Here is a 22,005-nt window from a genome sequence, read left to right as displayed (position 1 = left end):
GAGTGTCTTCAGTCAGAGGCTTCTTCAGATCTGTTGTAAGACGGAGCGATACAGGAGATCCTTCCTGCCCACAGCCATCAGCATCTACAACGGCTCTTTAAGGAAACCCTCATAATGAGCTACAACAACATTCAATTTCCCTTTGGGATTAATAAAATATTTTTGAATTGAATTGAATTCACACTGAAGGCATCAATACCATGAATTAACACATGTGGAATTATATATTGAACAAAAAAGTGTGAAACAACTGAAAATATGTCTTATATTCTTGGTTCATCCAAATAGTCACCTTTTGCTTTGATTAGTGCAACACACACTCTTGGCATTCTGTTGATGAGCTTCAAGAGGTAATCAACTGAAATGGTTTTCCAACAGTCTTGAAGGAGTTCCCAGAGATGCTTAGCACTTGTTGGCCTTTTGCCTTCACTCTGCTGTCCAGCTCACCCCAAGCCATCTCGATTGGGTTCAGGTCCGGTGACTGTGGAAGCCAGGTCATCTGGCGCAGCAACCCATCACTCTCCTTCTTGGTCAAATAGCCCTTACACAGCCTGGAGGTGTGTGTGGGATCATTGTCCTGTTGAAAAATAAATGATGGTCCAACTAAACGCAAACCGGATGGAATAGCATGCCGCTGCAAGATGCTGTGTAGCCATGCTGGTTCAGTGTGCCTTCAGTTTTGAATAAATTCCCATACGGGGTCACCAGCAAAGCACCCCCACACCATCACACCTCCTCCATGCTTCACGGTGGGAACCAGGCATGTAGAGTCCATCCGTTCACCTCTTCTGTGCTGCACAAAGACACGGTGGTTGGAACCAAAGATCTAAATCTTGGACTCATCAGACCAAAGCACAGATTTCCACTGGTCTAATGTCCATTCCTTGTGTTCTTTAGCCCAAACAAGTCTCTTCTGCTTGTTGCCTGTCCTCAGTAGTGGTTTCCTAGCACCTATTTTACCATGAAGGCCTGATTCACACAGTCTCCTCTTAACAGTTGTTCTAGAGATGTGTCTGCTGCTAGAACTCTGTGTGGCATTAACCTGTTCTCTAATCTGAGCTGCTGTTAACCTGCGATTTCTGAGGCTGGTGACTCGGATGAACTTATTGTCCTGAGCAGAGGTGACTCTTGGTCTTCCTTTCCTGGGGCGGTCCTCATGTGAGACAGTTTCTTTGTAGCGCTTGATGGTTTTTGCGACTGCACTTGGGGACACTTTCAAAGTTTTCCCAATTGTTCAGACTGACTGACCTTCATTTCCTAAAGTAATGATGGCCAATCGTTTTTCTTTACTTAGCTGCTTTTCTTCTTGCCATAATACAAATTCTAACAGTCTATTCAGTAGGACTATCAGCTGTGTACTGTATCCACCTCCTGCACAACACAACTGATGGTCCCAACCCCATTTATAAGGCTTGAAATCCCACTTATTAAACCTGACAGGGCACACCTGTGAAGTGAAAACCATTTCAGGCGAGTACCTCTTGAAGCTCATCAACAGAATGCCAAGAGTGTGCGGAGCAGTAATCAAAGCAAAAGGTGGCTACTTTGAAGAACCTAGAATATAAGACATATTTTCAGTTTCACACTTTTTTGTTCAGTCTATAATTCCACATGTGTTAATTCATAGTTTTGATGCCTTCAGTGTGAAGCTACAATATTCAGTCATGAAAATAAAGACATCTCTTTGAATGAGAAAGTGTGTCCAAACCTTTGGTCTGTACTGTGTATATATAGGGTATCAAAGTGCCATATCTTCAGTGTTTTCCCATGAAAGTGCATAATGAAAAAACTGAGTGGTGTACTCAGTTTTGTGAGATACTGTATCTAGCTATCAATGAGAAACATAAAAAACACTTATGCTGTCCGATCCACAATGCAGTGGACTCTAGGAATAATCATTCCGTTTTTTTTCCTAGAGTCACAAGAAATAAATGGATTGCAGGAAGAAGATGAAGATGAAGCAGATGAGGTTGTGTATGAGGAAGAGAAACTGGAGACTGAGCCTCATATAGACCTGAAAGAAGCGGAAGGGGGAATGGGGATAGAAAACATGGCAGACCCGATTTGTCAAGCTGGAACATCACGACCTTCCGACGAGGAACAAGCAGGTTCAAAACAGGTTTTTTCTTTGGATATGAAAACTATGATATTGTACTTAAAGGTACTCCTATTTTTGTAGCGTGGAAAAGTTAAACTTATATTTTATTTCTTTTTGACATCATTTTCCTTTCTATCTCTAGGTCCCAGCGGTTTAAACCAGCAGTGTAGATCCGCTCATGCTGTCACATCTAAGCTTCCACTGGTTGTCTCAGACTCTGACAGTGAGGAAGAGGAAGGCCTTTCAAGGCTAATACCACCTACTTGTTTGCAGGAGCCAGCTGCCTGTCCAAAAGGTGTGAGCACAACACAGGCCACACACTCCCAAGTGCTTAAGCAGAACACAACTAAACTTCTTCTCTTGTCTAATGAAGACATTAAACATGGTTGGAAGTAGCGGGCTTATAAATTGTAGTCAGAATAATAACACTAATGGCCCTTTTCCACTAGTACCTACGCAGAACAGTTCATCTCCGGCCGGGTTTATTTTACATGGTGGGTTTGTTTTCCATTAGAATTGAGTACCATCTCAGTTGGCGGGATTGTCAATAGTAAAGCAGCCAAAAAGTAACGTCATGTGATTTGTAGTGACACAAGCACAACAACAATGGATGACCTGCTGCTCAACCTATGGCTGTTGTCAGAATTCAAGTGAAAGAAGAGAGCCAGAATAGGTTGTGCGCCAAAAGATGAAGCACTCTGGATAAATATAGGAGAGAGAAGGAAGCCATGGAGCGTTATCAAACTGAAGGGTACAAGCTAGAGAATGTGTGGGTGTAAGCTAACACTACCTAATTCTAGTTTGCTATAGTGGGCATATGCACAATAAGCCCAGCATACAGTGATTTAATGGTTGAAGATATTAATTATAATAATTATAATATGTAAGTTATGACTAGTGACACCGCCCACCCCCCTAACCAATCAGTGACCACCAGTCTTCTGACGTCATGCTTTCAGCAAGACTCGGAACGGTTGGGACCGCTTCCAACCAGATACTAAAAGAGTTCCGGTTATGGTGCTGTGCTGAACACACGTGTGTCGGAGCTCCCGTGAAAATTCATAGAATAAATTAATCAAACAGCCAGTGTAGGACCTGGGAATTGTCACATTTGTTGTGCGGAATCTAGAACAACCAGCCCTAATGCCTCCGAAACAAGACTCGGAAATCATCTAAAGCAGAAACTACAGGTGACCCGAGAATGGCTGATGCGAATGCTAGCAATGGAGACTCAGATGCGGCGGCTAGCTCGAGCTCGATTCTTAACGCCATTAGTGAGCTGAAAGAAGAATTCAAACTGAGGATTGACGGCCTGTTCAGCGCTATTAAGAGAATACAGGGTGACCTGAAGGCAGGGTCATTACGTGTTACTGAAGCGGAGGACAGAATCAGCACTAATCAAGACGAGGCAGCATCTTTGAAAACTCAGACCAGCACCATGAAAGCGGCGATTGAAGAGCTAGTCTCAAAAGTGGGCAACTTAGAAAACCGACCCCGCCGCTTGAATCTTCGCCTGGGTGGTCTCCCAGATAAGGTAGAAGGATCTGATATGTGTGCCTTTCTGGAAAGGTGGATACCCGAAGTGCTTGGTGAACATCATTTTCCACGACCCATACTGATTGAGAGGGCGCACAGAATAGGTGGAGCCGGCGTTAATGATGCTGAGGCAGGGGGCCGCTCTGGTGCGTGTCCCAGAGTGGTTATAATGAAGTTTCTAAACCACGCGGATAAGTTTCGGGCCATGAAGGCTGCCAGGAGCAAGGGGGAAATACTTTAAGACAACCAGAGAATCATGTTTTTCCCGCGGATCTGGTCAGATGGAGGAAAGTCTTCGACTCGGTGAAGAAAGAGCTGGCTTCCCTCTCCATCTCGACTCTGCGATATGGGATAATTCATCTGGCGAAACTCTTGGTGACTATTAAGGGGAGACGACACATCTTTGATACCGCAGCGAGAGCGAAGGATTTTGTGCGTGGTTTGAAGGATGGTACCCTGGGATCTGCGAATTTAGAGACAATCTGAGACCTGTCTATTTGGCTGGTATGTTTAAGTCACTAAACTTTACTTTTTTGACCTCACAGGGAGTGTACTTAAACACTGTTTAAGTACACTCAAACATTACACTCAAGTACAAACATTAACTGTTTGATTGATGCACATGTAGTTTTACTTATGTTAATGTTATTTCATGCGGGGCTCTACTACGGTGGTGGGGCATGCTGTTCCTTGCTGCGTTGAGGACATGGGTGGACCAGTTAGGCGTCATGGTTTGGATGCGTGTTCTGTGGGAGGTAGGGGTGTATCTCAGTTGGGGATGTACACTCAGGTATGTTCATAATGTCCCTGGGCACATATTTTTCATTTCATTTATTCTTTTTCTTTTTTTCTTTTATATTATGTCTTCAGTCATTTCAAGTTTACTACGGACAACTTTACTGTCATTACAACATGTCCTTCGACCTTCAGTTTACATCTTGGAATGTAAGGGGAGTAAACAAACTTGTCAAGTTAAAAGTGGTTATGAGTAGGATCAAACAATTAAAAGCTAAAATAGTTTTTATCCAGGAGTCGCACTTGACCCCTGAAGAGGTAATCAAGGTGAGGAGGAGGTGGCCTGGTCGTGTATTCTCAGCTTCTTTTAGTTCACACTCTTGTGGAGTAATTACACTGATACACGATTCTGTGCCTTTTCTTCTTATTAATGTGGATGAAGATGGATTAGGCAGATACCTCATTATTCAGTGTGAAATTTTCTCAGTTCGATTAAATCTGGTTAATATATATGGACCAAATGAAGATAATCCGTCCTTTTTTAGAAACCTGTTTCTCTCTTTGGCTACTTTACCTGGTAACCTTATCATAGGTGGGGACTTTAATTGTGCTCTACAGCCTGGAATGGATAGATCTACTGGAATTGATGCTTCCCATAATCAGACAAGAAAAGAGCTGCTATAGCATATTAAAGAATTTAATCTATTTGACGTCTGGAGAGAGAATCATCCTGACCAACTAACCTTTTCCTGTTACTCTAGTACATGTCAGACATTTTCCAGAATTGACTATTATTTAGTCTCTGCCTCCTTGGTCTCTACAGTCTCGCGATCCTGGTACGATAGCATTATAATTTCGGATCGTGCTGCGGTTTCATTTATTCTGAACATGCCTCAATCTTTGAATTAATTAATTTAATTTCTAACATTGTGCTTTAACGTACGCAGCTCTGAATTAAACCAGGGAGCCAGCCTCCTATGAATAATTGCCTTCTTTTTCAGGGGGGCTGCATTGTCTAATGCACCACGCATTGATGAAGTAACACTATGAACAATCAATTTTTGAAGGGGCAGAAACAAAATAATTGTCCTCCACTGTGTTTTTCTGTGATAATGAGGAAATTAAAAGTGGAACAGATTCTTTAAAGGTTGTTATGGTATTGTTTGATAATGATCTACTATAATGAAATTTTCTTTCAGGTGTGGAGTACTCGGTTAAATTAAACTCAAAGGTTATCAAAAAATTGTCAGACAGGACAGGGTTATGAGAAAATATGTCTTTACACTCAATGCCATATGTCAGCACAAGGTCCAGAGAATGAAGACAAAGGTGGGTAGGTTTGCTAATGTTTTGAGAAAAGCCAATTGAATCTAAGATGGCATTAAAGGCTATATGTAGGCTATCACTTTCAGTGTCAACATGAATGTTAAAATCCCCCACTATGAAAACCTTATCTGTATTTAATACTAAATCTGATAAAAGGTCTGAAGACTGATCTAAAAATTGAGAGTAAGGGCCTGGTGGACGGTACAAAACAGCAAACAGAAGTGGTTTTAGTGCTTTGCAATTTGGATGAGGAAAACTAAGGATTAAATTTTCAAAAGAGTTGTAGCTATTAATTGGTCTGGGACTAATCAATGAATCGGACTGAGAGAAGGTTGCTACTCCTCCTCCTTGCCCAGTAATTCGAGGTATGTGATAATTTAAATAATTAGTAGGAGTTGACTCATTTATAGTAACATAATCCTCTTGCTGCAGCCAGGTTTCTGTGAGGCAAAATAAATCAATCTGATTGTCACAAATCAAGTCACTAACTAGCAAAGTCTTTGAAGAGAGAGATCTTATGTTCAGTAAGCCACATTTAATTGTTTTTTTCTTTTTAGTCTGAGTTGTGTTTATTTTAATGAGATTTTCATGATTTTCTCCTTTTAATATTTTATTTATTTTTTAATTTATTCAATTTTGGCCATGGGCAAGACACTGTCTTAATAGGGTAATGGGTGGGTAGCTGCACAGAAGCTGCAGAGAGGAGTGTTAAAGTACGACCTTGCTTCCTGGTCTGAACACTGGGTTATCAGAGTTATAGAGAACTAATAGATTCGGCCAGGTTCCTAGAAAGAAGAGCTGCTCCATCCAAAGTGGGATGGATGCCGTCTCTCCGAATCAGACAAGGTTTTCCCCAAAATGTTCGCCGATTATCAATGTAGCCCACATCATTTTCTCGACGCCACCTAGACAGCCAGCGGTTAAATGACAGCATGCGGTGTGTTGGAGTCGTTCCCCAGAAACTCCTGCGTGCTCGTTTGTTTTGGTAAAGCTAAATAACAGAGTCTGCACAGTTTCTTTTGCCCCGGCCGGAGGAGAGGTGTTCCAGCTAAGTCACCAGAACACTTCTGACTTTTCCTCCCCAAAGACAGGGTTTTTATTCAAAAGCAAGGCGTGTACAATTACAAAGAAAAAACACATTTTTAGCTGAGTTTCTGGTTGAACTCTTACACCTGGCATTCAGCTGTCTGTTCAGACCTTCACAACATTCCTGTTATTCTACTTTTGGCTGTTATCTGAGACATTTACAGAGACACACACACACACCTGTTTTGAGCAATCCACTAAGTTACACAGTACATTTCATTTCACACATTATTAAACCTAACTTGAGCATAGCAATGCAGACCCTATTAAGTATTTTAAATATTTTCCAACATTTCCCCCTTTTGAAGTCAATAAGACTTCACCTTAAAATGCCCACAGATTATATTGGAAGCAACTTTAAATCTTCAGCATGCCTTCCTGCTCCTCATCATCACCGTCTACCTCTAACAGTGGCATCATGATGGGATGCTGAGAAGCCTTCCCTTATTGGTTGCGCGTTTGAACATTTGCTCAGTTTGGCGGCTGTCAGAGCATGTCTGGAATGGAAGTTCACAAAACAAACCCAAAATCACTGTAATAATGCAAAAAGATATGACACACAAACATCCCATGACCCAACCCTTAGAGGGTTTTGGTCCTGCCCTTTGGCTCCCCATGATTATTTCTGGTAATACTTGTGAGTAATATAATCTTTGATACCTGTAAAAAAAGAAATTAATAGATACAAAAGTTTTAGTTCAGTTTTTTCAGTATTTTCAAGTGGGAGGGAAAACTCTACCACTTTCAGTGAGAGGGAAACTCAATCACTGCCGCCTCTTCTCCTGATTGTGTTTTCTCCTCTTCACCTCCCAGGTGTAGACTGACCTGGAGCCTTGCGTTCTCACCCCTGGGGATTATTCTGCCCCTTCAGTGGGGTGAGAAATTTGATCTTCCTTCCCTGTGTTTCCTCTTAAGTTTTCCTGAACCTCAGCGAGGGATCTCTGCGGAGCGTCTGTCGCTGTACACTGACTCCAGTGGTACCAGGTGTCGTCTTTACCCTTGAGTCTCACCGCATGTGAGGTTCTTTCTGTGACCTGGAATGGACCGGTCCACTTCCTTTTGATCACCTTCAGCAGGACCCACTGAGCTTCCGAGGTGGTATTGCCGTTTCTGGTCTCTGGTTCTGCTGGGACCTGTTTAGAGAACGCTGCAACAAGACTGTGGAGAGATCTGTAATAATCACGATGAGACATAGACTGTTCACATTCATTTAGAAAAGGTAACCTTGTTTGTGGGCCTGGAAATGGCCTCCCTATTTGCAGCTCATGTGGGGTCAAACCATGCCTCTGATTCACGGAGCCTCTGACAAACATCTAGGCTAACGGCAAGGCTGTGACCCAATTCATTTTGAGGGTCTGATTCATTCTTTCCACCGTTCCCTGGGACTGTGGATGGTACACTGTCCCAAAGGAATGTTTAAGTCCCAAAAATTTCTCAACTTCTCTGAGCTCCTCGTTTTTGAAGTGTCTGATCTTATTTTGGCTGGAAAACCATGTCTGGGAATGTAATAATTTATCAAACACTTCACCACAGATTTGCTGACTTAAGTCCTTCTGCATCATGCCTAAAACAACAACCATCTGTGAACAGTTGTCTCACCTGTGGTCCCTCAAGGGGGCTGGCTTCTAAATCTGATCTTATCTTTTCTTTCCTGTCCTGCATTGATGTGGTTCCTCCTGTGTTATTCCATCCTCCATGTTGATTCCCTTGTGAGTGTAGGTTATGTTGGTGCCTCCAAGATTTTGCTGAGCCTGTGTTGTCTCAGAGCTGTCATGGTGAAACTTTGTGAGTTCACATATGCCACCATATGAGTTGTTAAAACATTCAGAGGGTGTCCCATCACTAAGTGAGCTGTTTTTTGAATTAATTTTGCCAACCCTGCTGCATGTTGTGTGTATTGTGGGTGGCGTTTTTTCATGTTATCCATCATTACTGAAATGTACATCAGCACTCTCCTCTCTCCCCCTTTTCTCTGAAACAAAACTCCATTTACTGCCAGTTTTGTTACAGAAACATCCAAATAAAATGGTGTGGTGTAGTCTGGGAGCCTAAGTTCTGCCACGTTGGAGAGAAGCTGCTTTAACACAATAAAGGCTTCCTCCGCTTCCTGTGTCCAATTAAGGACATTGTTGAGATTTCGCATGCCCTGTTCTGTGACTAGGTCTCTGAGGGGCTGTGTGAGATCGGTGTTACCTGGGATGTAGTTCCTGCTGTAGCCTGTAAGGCCCAAAAATGACAGCATGTCTTTCAACCTAAGAAGTTTAGGGTGTGTTAAAATACGTTGCTTATGTGAACCTGACATGCTCGTGTTTCCTGCGGTAATAACTCCGCCCAGGAAGGAAACTTGCTTCCTTGCTATTTCTAGTTTATTTTTAATGACCTTGAATCCATGTTTATGCAGATGTCTCAGCATGAGTTCTGTAGATTGCAAACAGAGCTCCGCTGTGGATGCAGCCAGTAGTATGTCATCCATGTACTGAATTAGAGTCACGTTCTGTGGTAGGGGGCAAGTCTGTAACACATCTTTCAAAACCTGGTTAAATATACCTGGGGAAAGGGCGAACCCTTGTGGCAGACGGGTGAAGCGCAGCTGCTCCCCACAATAGGTGAAAGAAAAATGTCTCTGCACTCTTCTGCTAATGGCAAACAGAAAAAGCATTAGCTAGATTAATACATGTGTACCACTGATGTGAAGGTTCAAGGTTGGAGAGAACAACATAGGGATTTGGGACAGGAACAGTAGGAGTCACCAGAACTGAATTTATTGCTCTTAAATCATGTGCCATGCGGTATTTTCCAGTACCTTTTTTCTCTACAAGAAGAATGGGTGTGTTCCATGCTGAGCTGAGGTTTCTAACACACCTGCTGCCTTCAGGCCTTCAATGGTGTCTCTGATGCCTTCCTGGGCTTAGTTTTTGGGCGGATACTGTGGAACCCAAATAAGCGAGGGAGATGCAACCTGAATAGAAACTGGGGCACAGGGGGTTAATCCTACATCTGTGGGCCCTTCACCCCATAACTGATAAGATAGGCTCTGCAAAAGAGCTGCAGCTTTGGAATGATCTGTTTTTTCTCTTCCAGGATGATGTATGAGCATCTCATACTGCAACAGAACTTCATCAGTAGCTGTACATTTATACAGTATGTGTCTGTGCTTTTAGAATACCTTAAGTTGGTGACTGAGGTGTCCTGCCAGTCCCCAGCTGCCAGAGAGTGTTTTACCACTCCTCCTAATTCCTTAGCTTGATGCTCAGGATGCAAAGAAAGAGAAACATAAGGAACAGCTTCATCTGACATTAAATACCATTCTGCTTGGTCAGGTGTTAAATCAACTGCTGCAGCCACACCCTCCGGAGCCACATAAATATTTTTTGGATGAAATAAACCATGTCCTACCTTCTACTGTTTCACTAAACAAATCCTGGTACCATTCAGTGTGACAACGGTCGTAGAACAGAGTGACATGAGGGGGGTCAGGCGGAGAGGTGTAGGGGCAGAGACTTTGAATCCAGGGTTTCCACAGCTGATACACAGAGAAGATGCTGCTTGGAGAAGAAGGTGCGGTCAGCAGTCCCCAGTATATGTCAGCATATTCCTCTGCAACTGGCTGTAAAAAATATTGTCCATGCTGATTTGTCCACATGCCAAAGAGGAACCATCTGGAAAAGTTACCGTTAACCCATCAATACCACACAGCACTGATGCTCCCAGCTTCACTAATAAGTCTCTGCCCAGCAAATTAACAAAAGGGTGAGTTACTCTCTGAGTCCCAATCTGAACACGAAGAATTTGTGCAGCCCTGATAAGCCCATCACAGAAACAGTCTTGGTAGAGAGCAGTGGTTTAGGAGGTTGCTGTGTTATGGTTGCATAAGTAGCTCCAGTGTCCACTAAAAATTCAGACAGTTCTCTCCCACCTTTGCAGGCAACATGGGATCTGCTGTGCCCACGCTGCCTTGGTCCTCCTCAGGGGCGTCCGTATGGGCCGTAAGAAGGGTGTCCAACCATCTGTGGATACTGGCCCTGCTGGGGTGGTAGAGGTGCCATACCTGCATTAGGAGGGACCGTTACTCCCTGCTGTTACCCCCAGGTGGGGCCGGTGCGTGCCCAATATCCAGACTGACCGCAGTTGTAGCACACATCTCCCAGTGCCCTGCTGTTTCCACCCCTTCCTCTGGGTGCTCCACACCATCCACCACGACCAGCTGACCACCAACATGCCATCTGCCTCCACGACCGGGGCCACTGTACCTGTAATTATAAAAATGGATAGGGTGGAGGAGGGGGTAACCCCCCTCCTTGCCACTGATCAGTCACAGGTGGTAACATAAACATAGGGGTGTGTGCTGCAGGAGGAACAGGTTGAGCTGCAGCTAACATTGCATTTTCAGTTATTTCACCTTTTCTCTTATTTAATTTCTCTTTGGCCTCTTGCAGCTGTAATTTAAGGAGCTAGTTCTGGAGCTGCTCTTTCTCCTCTTTTCTTTTTTCTCTGCCTCCTGAGCTGAATGTAAAAGGTGAATTAAATGTTTTTCCCACTATGTGATGTCTGTTCCCTGCAAATCAGGATTATTTTTCATCTTTTGACACATGTCAACAGGAACTCCTCTTAATATGGCTTTTTAAACAGCTGTCCCATTCCTGTCCCGTCACCCTTAGGATTAACTCCTGTGTGTCTCATCCATGTGTCCACTGCAGCACTAATGTGCTCTTTAGGATGCTGATTAGAGTCCGAATCGAATTGAGGGACTGCAACGGGGGCGGATACTGATTTCTTATGGCCTTCCCTAGGGCTGTCATTAGACGTGTCAGGGGTGTGTCATCAGGGTCCTTACTGCAATCAGCATTCTGTTCTATCTCCCTAGCCACCGGGGGATGCACAGATCGTCCCAAAATTGATCTAAAGTCACCCAAGGCCAGTGTCATGCCTTTAGTCAATGTATCTAATTCCTGTAACCAGACACGTCCGCATCCTGCAATAGGTGGCAACTTATCCACTAATGCCTGTTCATCTCCTAATGAAAAAGGGACATATTTTGTCATTCCAACTGATGAGGTCAACAACGGACATTGAAATCTGGATGGACCGCTCCGGCTACAAGTAGTCATGGTGTGTGTTCTTCCAGAATCTTTAAACTGTTTTTCTGTCATCGGTTGAGAAGCTTTCTCATATAAATCATGCACTTTTGATTCCAATAGTGTAACCCCTCTTAAAAGTCTAAGCGTTTGTTGTGCTTTTGTCTCTCTTATATTCTCGGTTCCCTGTTGAACAACTTGTCTCTTTTTTTTTATTATCTATGGCAATACAGTTTGTAATATAATCACCGCTTCTACAGTCACTCACACTCAAGTGCAGCCTTTCGCAGCCACTCATTTGTATTCTCTTCTCACTCATATGCATAGTAAATCCAGTTAGACAAATACGAAAACACAACAAGATATATAGCTTTCGCGCGCGGAGGGCCTCAAACCCTTCCACTCAGCGGGACTTTTTCAATCTCTCCTGGTCCAACCGCTGTGATACCAAACCCGGTTTGACATCTAGGAATCAACCCTGCGTTGACTCCCTGGAATTCCTTTTACTTAATCTTATTATTACAGTTTCACCATTTAAGTATCTCAACTGTCTTCCCTCACCTGCCAGTTCAGGGTCTCGGGGTCCTATCCCTGGCCACTTTAGGCGTCCTCAGTCCCTCGGGGAAGCTCTTACTAACCCCAGCCTAAATACCCCAGTCCTCGTCTGGACTGAGTTTGGATTGCCAAATCCGGAACTTATTTACTTCAACACCGTCACCATTTAAGTATCTTCGGTGAAAAGTATGTTACAGCTTCAACATTCAAGTATCTCGGCTAAAATTTATCTTGTCTCAATCAACAAATATTTTTACGCAATATATCATTTCTTTACCGTAATACGTTATTTCAACCAGCAAATATTTTACCCAAAACTGATAAAGACTGTAAATTTAAGAGAAAACAGATATCTATTCCACAACACCACCTAAACTATTAGCAGGCAAAAGGAGAATAAATATAGATCTCCTTACCATTTGTTTTGGGTCGACCCTGTGGTGTTGTAGAATGACGTCCGCCTCGTAGTCAATTAATTATCCTTTAGTTAGTGCCAAATCCGGGTCACGGCACCAACTGTCTGCAGGGCGTCTCCCCTTACACACTCTCATCCACTCCGCCTGAAAACGTCTGTTTTCACAGATTATTTCTTCTGTGAACAGCTCATGTATTTACACTGTTTACACTTTGAATTCTCGTCAGAAAACATGTGGAGTTGCCAAACTCAGGAAACACACACGGGCCTCGAACCCTTATCTAGAGGGCCTCTAACCCTTTGGGCCTTGAACCCTTATTTCACAGGGACTCTAACCCTTTGGGCCTCTAACCCTTATTCAAAAAACACTTCTCATTTTGCTTTTCCTGACCTCTTTTACAGTACCATAATGCATTACTTTACACGTGTTAAATTTAGCAGAACATTTCACTTACTTGGACATCTGACACCAATAATTTAGGCCTATCGACAATGCCAAAGGTGCAGAGTTCGTTTAAACAGGTTTCTGCTTACCTTGTAAGAAGTGCGGGAGTACCCCGGTGTCAGAGTGCTTTGGTGAAGTTCTGAGTTAGCCGAAAGTCCTCGCTTTTCCCAAATCACGTTGGGAGTCACCAAGTTGTTGGAGTTGTTCCCCAGAAACTCCTGCGTGCTCGTTTGTTTTGGTAAAGCTAAATAACACAGAGTCTGCACAGTTTATTTTGCCCCGGCCGGAGGAGAGGTGTTCCAGCTAAGTCACCAGAACACTTCTGACTTTTCCTCCCCAAAGACAGGGTTTTTATTCAAAAGCAAGGCGTGTACAATTACAAAGAAAAAACACATATTTTTAGCTGAGTGTCTGGTTGAACTCTTACACCTGGCATTCAGCTGTCTGTTCAGACCTTCACAACATTCCTGTTATTCTACTTTTGGCTGTTATCTGAGACATGTACAGAAATATCTTCACTGGTGCCGGGCTGACCACAGCCAAGTCAGACACACACACACACACACACCTGTTTTGAGCAATCCACTAAGTTACACAGTACATTTCATTTCACACATTATTAAACCTAACTTGAGCATAGCAATGCAGACCCTATTAAGTATTTTAAATATTTTCCAACAGGTGCTGCTGAAGCAATGCAGTGATGGCCTCCAGCATTAAGCTAGCGTCCTCCTTCTTACTTCCTTCTGTGTGCTTGCAGGCCATCACCAGTGAATAAATATATTTTTTAAATACTTACAAAAATTTTATTATGCAGGCAGGTGGCAAGAAAGTGACCGTTAGTAGGGTAAGAGTAGTTAGAATGATTAATTTCACCGGAGCAACTGGTTCCTACATCTACTCTGTACTCTGCATGCTAACCTGGAAGTCCCTATCTTGTATTTTTTGAATGGTACTTTGTACCGTGGACACTGGAATTTGAAATCATTGCTGAGTTGTGACCAGCCACAATAGGTAGCTGCAGGGCCCTACTGAGCTCTTTGTTTTACCCATATCTTGCCACAAACTGCAAAGAGCTGCTGTTTTTCACCTGTTGAGTTTAAGAAAACATTTTCTCCCATTTAATTAGTGTCATTAGGATGCTGTAGAAGAGCACTGACTACTTGGAATGTTGTAGAACCTTGAATTTTCCCACAGACTCACTCAAATTGAAGAAATTATTCACAACATATGAAAGTCAGACATAGTAACATTGTTTCTTTTACACAAATTTGTCACACAATATATTTTGACATGCTTCTTTATCCTTTCCAGTTGGAATGCACATGATGGTCAGGTTAAAGAGTTAAATCTAATTCTGCGATGGGTATATCATTTTGGGCTTTACTGCGTATATTCCTTTAAATTGTCAACAACAAATTATTTGAAGTTATTTTGATGAAAGGGCAAGATTTCTCCACATTAAAATAAATTTGTGTACATGTTTTTTTCTTCTAGGTAAAGGAAAGACTCCTCTACGACGAAACAAAAGCATTGCTGTCTCTGATCAGGAAACCGCTCAGGTGTCAAAGAGCGCCTGTGACAAGAGCTGTCAGGTGACCAGCGAACAGATTAAGGCAGACATAAAGGCTGCTACAGAGAACTGCAGAAGATCTGGGAGTAAGGAAAAGACCTCTGTGATTGTGGGGGCCGGTGGGAGACCAAGGGCTGACAGTGGGTCAGTACAAAGCACTGGCATTACTGGGGCAGCTTCAAGCAGTAGAACAAGGCCCATATCAGGATCTTTGAGCAGGGTAGGAGCTGGCACCACTCCCACTGGGCATGTGGATGAATTTGGGAGGATAACTGACAGGAACTCCAGCAGACCAAACACTGACAGATCTACTGGATGCAGTCGGACTGATGAATGTGGCAAGTCCGACATGCAGATAGGGCACAGTTTCACAAGTGAGAAAAGGGAGCATTCTTGTTCCGTTAGTGTGGGAAACCTGACATCAGGCTGTTCTTCTACTGGGACGGCAGTGCTGGAAGAAAGACACGGAGGCACACAACCAACCAATACTGGGATGGCGTCTGTAATTTGTTCCCAGCATAATGAGGGCTTGCATCAAAGTCCTGACGACTTTGTTCCAAGACGGCCTTTAACAAGATCTTGCACCCACATGTCTATGGAGTCTTTGGAACCCGAATCAGGTGATACTGAATTTAGAATCTATGACTTCAGTTGAGCTTGGCCTAAGGGGAGTTTTTCTTGTGCCACTAAACTGATTACACTGTTTAACTGAGACTAGTTCTGGAGCGTGGTTCTGTAGAGGAACCAGTTTTGTTTTCCAAACCAAAAGAGGCAGTTCCAAGCCACATTACTACATCACTAAATGTGGCTCTTCCAGTAAATAATTGCTCCTCCCTCTGATGTATTAAGATTTTTGTGTAGCTAATATTTTAGCTCTAATTCTTCAAACAAATGTCATATTATCATCATCTAAATTTATTAATACTGTTTTAACAGCATGCAGGATTCGTGAACACTTTTAAGCCCTGACTGATAAAAAGTAAATTGCATAGCATGTTTAAGTGTGGTTGACTAATCAAAGCACTTGTACACTAGAGCCACACTCACCCAGCTGCACACTCAACACTCTCAAAAGCTAAGTATATACTAAGTAGAAATAGACCGATACAGGTTTTTTAAGTCCGATACCGATTATTTTGACATCAGTCTAGCTGATACCCGATATGTGCTACCGATTTTTGAGGCTGATATTCCTTTTTCTACCTCCATTTAGATGATAGAAATGACACAATGATGATACAATTTACAAAAACAAACATTTATTAACAAAACAAATCATATTAACCATGTATAGTAGAGAATGTAGAACATTTAAATATATAACAATAAAAACAATCTTAAAACCTAAATGTTTGTGCACTTGCAGCAGCATGAGGCCTTTGTAGTGCATATTACCTTCCTCAGAACCTTTGTAAACGGCAATATGACAAAAATTTAACCATAGTGTTTTTTCACAATAATATGCCTAAGGAAACTGTCAAAGATAGACAAACAAAGAGGGAGATGGGCATACACACACACACACAGAGAGAAAGAGCTTACCGTAGCAATATGTAATAATGCAATGTATTGTTCAGACCAGACCCACCGTTTAGTTGAGTAAGCTGGAGAAAAAGACAATGTCTGGAGTTTGTGCATGAGTTGTTTTGAATAAATGGCAGCGACGTTGGCTCAGGGCAAAGACTATGGACTTCTTGTTTTTATGAAGAAACCGCACTTAAACATGGTCGCAGCGGCAGTGAATTCTTGCCCAAGCTTTGAGTGGTTTGCTGCTGAGCCATCAGATGCCAACTGCTAATGGTTAACGAAGATTAGGAGCTGCCCTGCAGCTCTGCGCCCCATCTTTCCTACTGGGGAAAAATTGCCTTTAAACCAGCTAACGTTAACAATCAGCTTCAGACCACAGTTTGAAAGGTACACTCTACCCTTTTCCGGCTCAAGACCATGGCCTCGGACTTGGAGGCACTGAGTCTCATCCCGGCCACTTCACACTCGGCTGCGAACTGTTCCAGTGAGAGCTGTAGATCACGAGCTGATGAAGCCAATAGGACCACATAAGTCGTAAAAAGCAGAGGCGGAATCCTAAGGCCACCAAAACGGATCCCCTCAACACCTTGGCTGCGCCTAGAAATTATGTCCATAAAAGTTATGAACAGAATCGATGACAAAGGGCAACCTTGGTGGAGTCCAACCCTGACCGGAAACGAGTCCGACTTACTGCCAGCAATGCGGACCAAGCTCTGATTCCCGGTCATACAGGGACCTAACAGCCCGTGACAATGGGCCTGGTAACCCATATTGCTGGAGTACCCCCCACAGGATTCCCCGAGGGACACAGTCGAACGCCTTCTCCATGTCCAAAAAGCACATGTAGACTGGTTGGGCGAACTCCCATGCACCCTCCAGGACCCTGCTGAGTGGGTAGAGCTGGCCCAGTGTTGTATAGCCAGGACAAAAACCACACTGTTCTACCTGAATCCGTGGTTCAACTATCTGACAGAGCCTCCTCTCCAGAACCCCCGAATAGAGCTTACCAGGGATGCTTAAGAGTGTGACTCCCCTATAGTTGGAACACACTACCATCTCGGTCTCCCAATCCCCAATGTCCACGCGATGCTGCAGTCGCGTTAGCCAACACAACCCTACAACATCCAGAGCCTTGAGGAAATCCAGGCAAATCTCATCCACCCCTGGGGTCTTCACACTGAGGAGCTTTTTAATCACCTAGGGAACCTCAGCACCAGAGGTTGGAGAGCCCAATCCAAGGTCCCCAGGCTCCGCTAACTCAGTGGAAGATGCGCCGGTCGGATTGAGGAGGTCTTCGAAGTACTCTGCCCTCCGACCCACAATGTCCCGAGTTGAGATCAATAGCACACCCTTCCCACTGTAAACAGTGTTGGTGGTGTACCTCTTCTCCTCCCTGAGACGCCGGATGGTGGACCAGAATCACCTCGAAGCTGTGCGGAAGTTTTTCATGGCCTATCTGAACTCCTCCGACACCCGAGTTTTTGCCTCAGCAACCACCCGAGCCGCATGCCGCTTGAACTGCCGGTACCCATTAGCTGCTACTGGAGTCCAACAGAATAAAAAGACCCGGTAGAACTCCTTCTTCAGCCTGACAGCATCCCTCACCGCCAATGTCCACCAGCGGGTTCGAGGATTGCTGTCGCTATAGGCACCAACAACCTTGCGACCACAGCTCCGGTATGCTGTCTCAATGGAGGCGCGGAACATGGCCCACTCGGACTCAATGTCCCCCACCTCCACCGGAATGTGTTTGAAGTTCTCCCAGAGGTGGGAGTTGAAGCTCCGCTTCATGGGAGACTCCGCCAGGCATTCCCAACAGACCCTCAAGATTCGTTTAGGTCTGCCAGGTCTAACTGGCATCCTTCCCCACCATTGGAGCCGGCTCACCACCAGGTAGTGGTCATTGGAAAGCTCCGCTCTCCTCTTCACCCGAGTGTCTCAGACATGCGGCCGCAGATCGGATGTCACAACAACAAAGTCAATCATCAAACTGCGGCCTAGGTTTCCTGGGGCCAAGAGCACGTATGGACACCCTTATGCTTGAACATGGTGTTAGTTATTGACAATCCATGACAAGCACAGAAGTCCAATAACAAAACACCACTCGGGTTCAGAACGGGAGGGCCATTCCTCCCAGTCACACCCCTGCAGGTCTCACTGACATTGCCAACATGAGCGTTGAAGTCCCCCAGCAGAACAAAGGAGTCCCCTGGAGGGGCACTCTCCAACACCACCTTCTAGGGCTCCAAAAAAGGGTGGGTAGTCTGAACTGCTATTTGGTGCATAAGCATAAACAACAGTCAGAACCCGTCCCCCCTCCCATAGGGAACACGGTTTCCCTCGCCCGGCTCGCATGGTGGCTAAATGCAGCTAATGGATCGGTGAATGTACGTTTCGGCCGATGCGGATACATGAAAAAACTGAATGTTGCCCCAAAATATCGGCCAACCGATGTATCGATCGACCTTTAATACTAAGGTACCCAAAACACTGGTTAAGTACTGTACCCCAGATTCTATGAGTATAGGTGCAGCCCTTTAAGGCTATCGCTACTTGGTTTATCCTTTCGCACACAGCGCAGCACTGAAAACTTTAGTCCATGCCCACCTGCTGTGTGGGCCCCACCCCGGTCCGTATAAATGATGGTGAGACCAGGCAATTGTTCCCAAATCTGGTTGTCAGAATTTACCGGAAACCTGCTCTTAGAGAAAATTGAGTTTTTATTTCAAAACAGTCAACATTTTAATACACATCCCCCAACCAGTCATTTTTTGTGCCTCAGCCGTGACCCCTGGGTTGGACCAGGCACACGCCAACTGTCAACCTCTGCGAAGGCTCCTGCGGCTGAAGCTGAGTGGAAGGTGCGTCGAGCAGAGGGAGTCGGGAAGCCTCAACAATGGGCGTGAAATGCCTCTGCTGATGCTGCTTATTGTGTCGATACCGCCAGCGGCCGGTGGTATGGCAGGACCGTGCGCCGGGGCGACCCAGAGACACATGTCTTCTAACCCGTTCCAGCTCATCCTGGGACATTCGCAGCTGCTCCAGCACAGTCTGGAAATGAGGGTCGTCTGGAATGATCGGCCCTTCTAATAGTTTCCTGCAGCAAGGTCTGCCAGGCAGCGATGCGGGCGGAGCACACCGCTGACGCCGCACAGAGATTCAGGATGGTGTCTGCAAAATTGCAGAATTCCTCCACATCATCTGGTGGCAAATCCATCTACTGAGCCTTCTTTGAGATGGAATAGGCCAGAAAGGTGGAATTGTTCGTCGCCCAAGAGACCTGAGCGGCACACTGGTGGGAGCCATTGCTTCTCCTCAAGAGGATGGCACCTGCAGAAAGAGCAGGAGGACCGTGGGGACAGAGCCAGGTTCGCGTGGTCGGGACCATGGTTGCCTGCGCAGATGGCATACACGTCGAAGCCCATGATGTAGCCGGTGTGATATGCCGAGCAAAGGCGGATAGTACTAGCCATCGTTCTTGTTGTTTCTTTTTCGGAACCAGTGCTCTCTTAACCTGTCGCTGTAGAAAAAATGGGATCCGTTGCCCGATCTCACCGTAATTTATACGGACCGGAGTGGGGCCTACAAAGCAGGTGGGTGTAGACTAAAGTTTTTCAGTGCTGCACATGAAGGGATAAACCCACTAGTGATAGCCTTAAAGGGCGAAGCCTATAAGAAACAGAAGCTGCAATAAAAGTTAGCGAAAGTGCAAAATCCTGTGCCACTCCATACCTAACTCTGGAGCCAAGATTCGTCATTACCATGTACAAACTGACCTCTGTCAGACAGATGTTATCTAATCCAGCCTAGTACTGTTCCTCTGATCGATACAGCATGATCAAGCGTCTGTAAAAAATTATAATGTGATCAGCTGTGTCCAACGTTATTTAACGATACATCTGTAGACACAGTAAAAGTTCTGAGGCTGTTGAATATCATTATTGACTTTCATCAGATGTAAAAATGTTTTAAAACCTGTGACTTGTGATGCAAAGAACTAAATATTCTTTCTTTGTTTTGTCCCCTTTTATTATCAATTAATGGTGAATTTTTGTAGATCTTTTAAAAGCTAGGTTTCGAGTACCAGTGAGGAGGAAACGGATGACTGATAAATCAACCAGCACCTCTGACCCAGTCACTGAGGATGATCACGTACAGGTACGCACATGCAATGCGGTCCCAACTGTTTACCTGTTTTCAGTTTAATATATTTTCACTAAAGGTGAAATTTGAAATTGTCTACATTTGAGTGACTGCTGCTGCCACAGCTATTATGTGTTCGTTATCTCATTCACATCAAACAATACCTATCTGATGATAATTTGAAAAAATAAGCCAAAGGTTTAGCTTTGTTTTAGGAATGATGCAATTATTTATCTTTTTCTATATACCAGTGATGCTAACTGTTTTAAAGTGGAGTTAAAAGCCTATGAATACCATCAACAATACACAGTGAAATGCAGTTTAAAAATAGTTCGCCGTTTAATCTCTTCTGTCCACATCAAATATTGCTCTGAAGAATAGTCAGTTTTATGCTTCATCTGATATTCAGATTTAGCTGTAGTCAATGTTATTCAACGAGGGATTAGTCTTGTACCTCGTGGGTTGCCGGTTCGATACCCCTGTCTCACTCATTGTGTCCTACACCCGCCTTGCCTGTTGATGGTGGTCAGAGGGCTCGGTGGCGCCGGTTGTATGGCAGCCTCACTTCTGTCAGTCTGCCCCAGGGCAGCTATGGCTACAATGTAACTGGCTGCAATGTGAATGGGTGGATGAGTGATTGTAGTGAAAAGCGCTTTGGGGTCTCTGGGGCATTAATAAAGCACTATACAAGAGCAGGCCATTTACTATACAACTTGCCCTATTTTACCCCTGATTCAACGTCTGAATCAGTCTGCACTACTTGCGGCCACTCGGCAGGAAGAGTCAATTAATGTGAGATGGGATGAAGACTGGAGTGTGCAAGTGCGTTAAGATAGCCGGCCTGCCCTGACCTCATTTGCTGTCAAACAAACATGTTTGAATTTCTCAAGGCAGATCTGGTCCCAGTCTGGAAGTGTGAACTGATCCCCGACCCAACTCCAAAGGCATGTTGCCGCCAGCCAATGAAAGACAAGCTGGGAAATGGCTACAGAATTCACACAATTTCTTAAAATACAAGAATTTATTAACAAAAATAAGTCAACTCGAAGTCAAACATATTTCAATCAACAAACTCTTTACTATGCTAAAACAATCCAACTAAACTACCAAGCAGAATTAAAGAATAATGAAGACTAATGAGCTATGTACAATATAAACAAGTTGATTAAAGATGATTAGAAATCATGACCAAAAAGAGTGATGCAACATTACCATGCAATGTTTATGTTTGAGAACCAAGGATTATCTTGAAGAATCTGGAAGTGAAGTTAAGTTAGTTTTGGAACTAACTTAGAAAATAATCGGCAACATTTAGACAACCCTTCACAATGCAAGATCAGATTAAATATTATTTTAATAAAATGTTTTAAATAATGATCTGCTGAATAAAACCAACCTCCTGGATGACTAATTATCAACGGTGTCTAATTAACTGCCTTTATTTATTAAAATAACATTTGAAGAAATATTATTGAGTATTTTGGAAAAGAG

General features: G+C 43.9%; 1 protein-coding gene across 3 annotated transcripts in view; it reads left to right on the top strand.

The window, feature by feature from the left end:
* Positions 1 to 22,005, top strand: part of fbxo38 (F-box protein 38) — a 150,066-nt gene that overhangs the window by 92,510 nt on the left and 35,551 nt on the right. For all 3 annotated transcript variants that reach the window (XM_047354624.1, XM_047354623.1, XM_047354625.1), the window contains 4 exons: positions 1,917 to 2,108; positions 2,241 to 2,393; positions 14,769 to 15,464; positions 20,429 to 20,529. In XM_047354624.1, the coding sequence (XP_047210580.1) occupies positions 1,917 to 2,108; positions 2,241 to 2,393; positions 14,769 to 15,464; positions 20,429 to 20,529 (1,142 nt within the window). The remainder of the gene's footprint in view (positions 1 to 1,916; positions 2,109 to 2,240; positions 2,394 to 14,768; positions 15,465 to 20,428; positions 20,530 to 22,005) is intronic.

This window comes from Girardinichthys multiradiatus, chromosome 23 (assembly GCF_021462225.1).
Source record: "Girardinichthys multiradiatus isolate DD_20200921_A chromosome 23, DD_fGirMul_XY1, whole genome shotgun sequence".
NCBI lineage: Eukaryota > Metazoa > Chordata > Actinopteri > Cyprinodontiformes > Goodeidae > Girardinichthys > Girardinichthys multiradiatus.
Note: the sequence above shows the minus strand (reverse complement) of the source record. Positions and strands in the feature narration are given on the sequence as shown.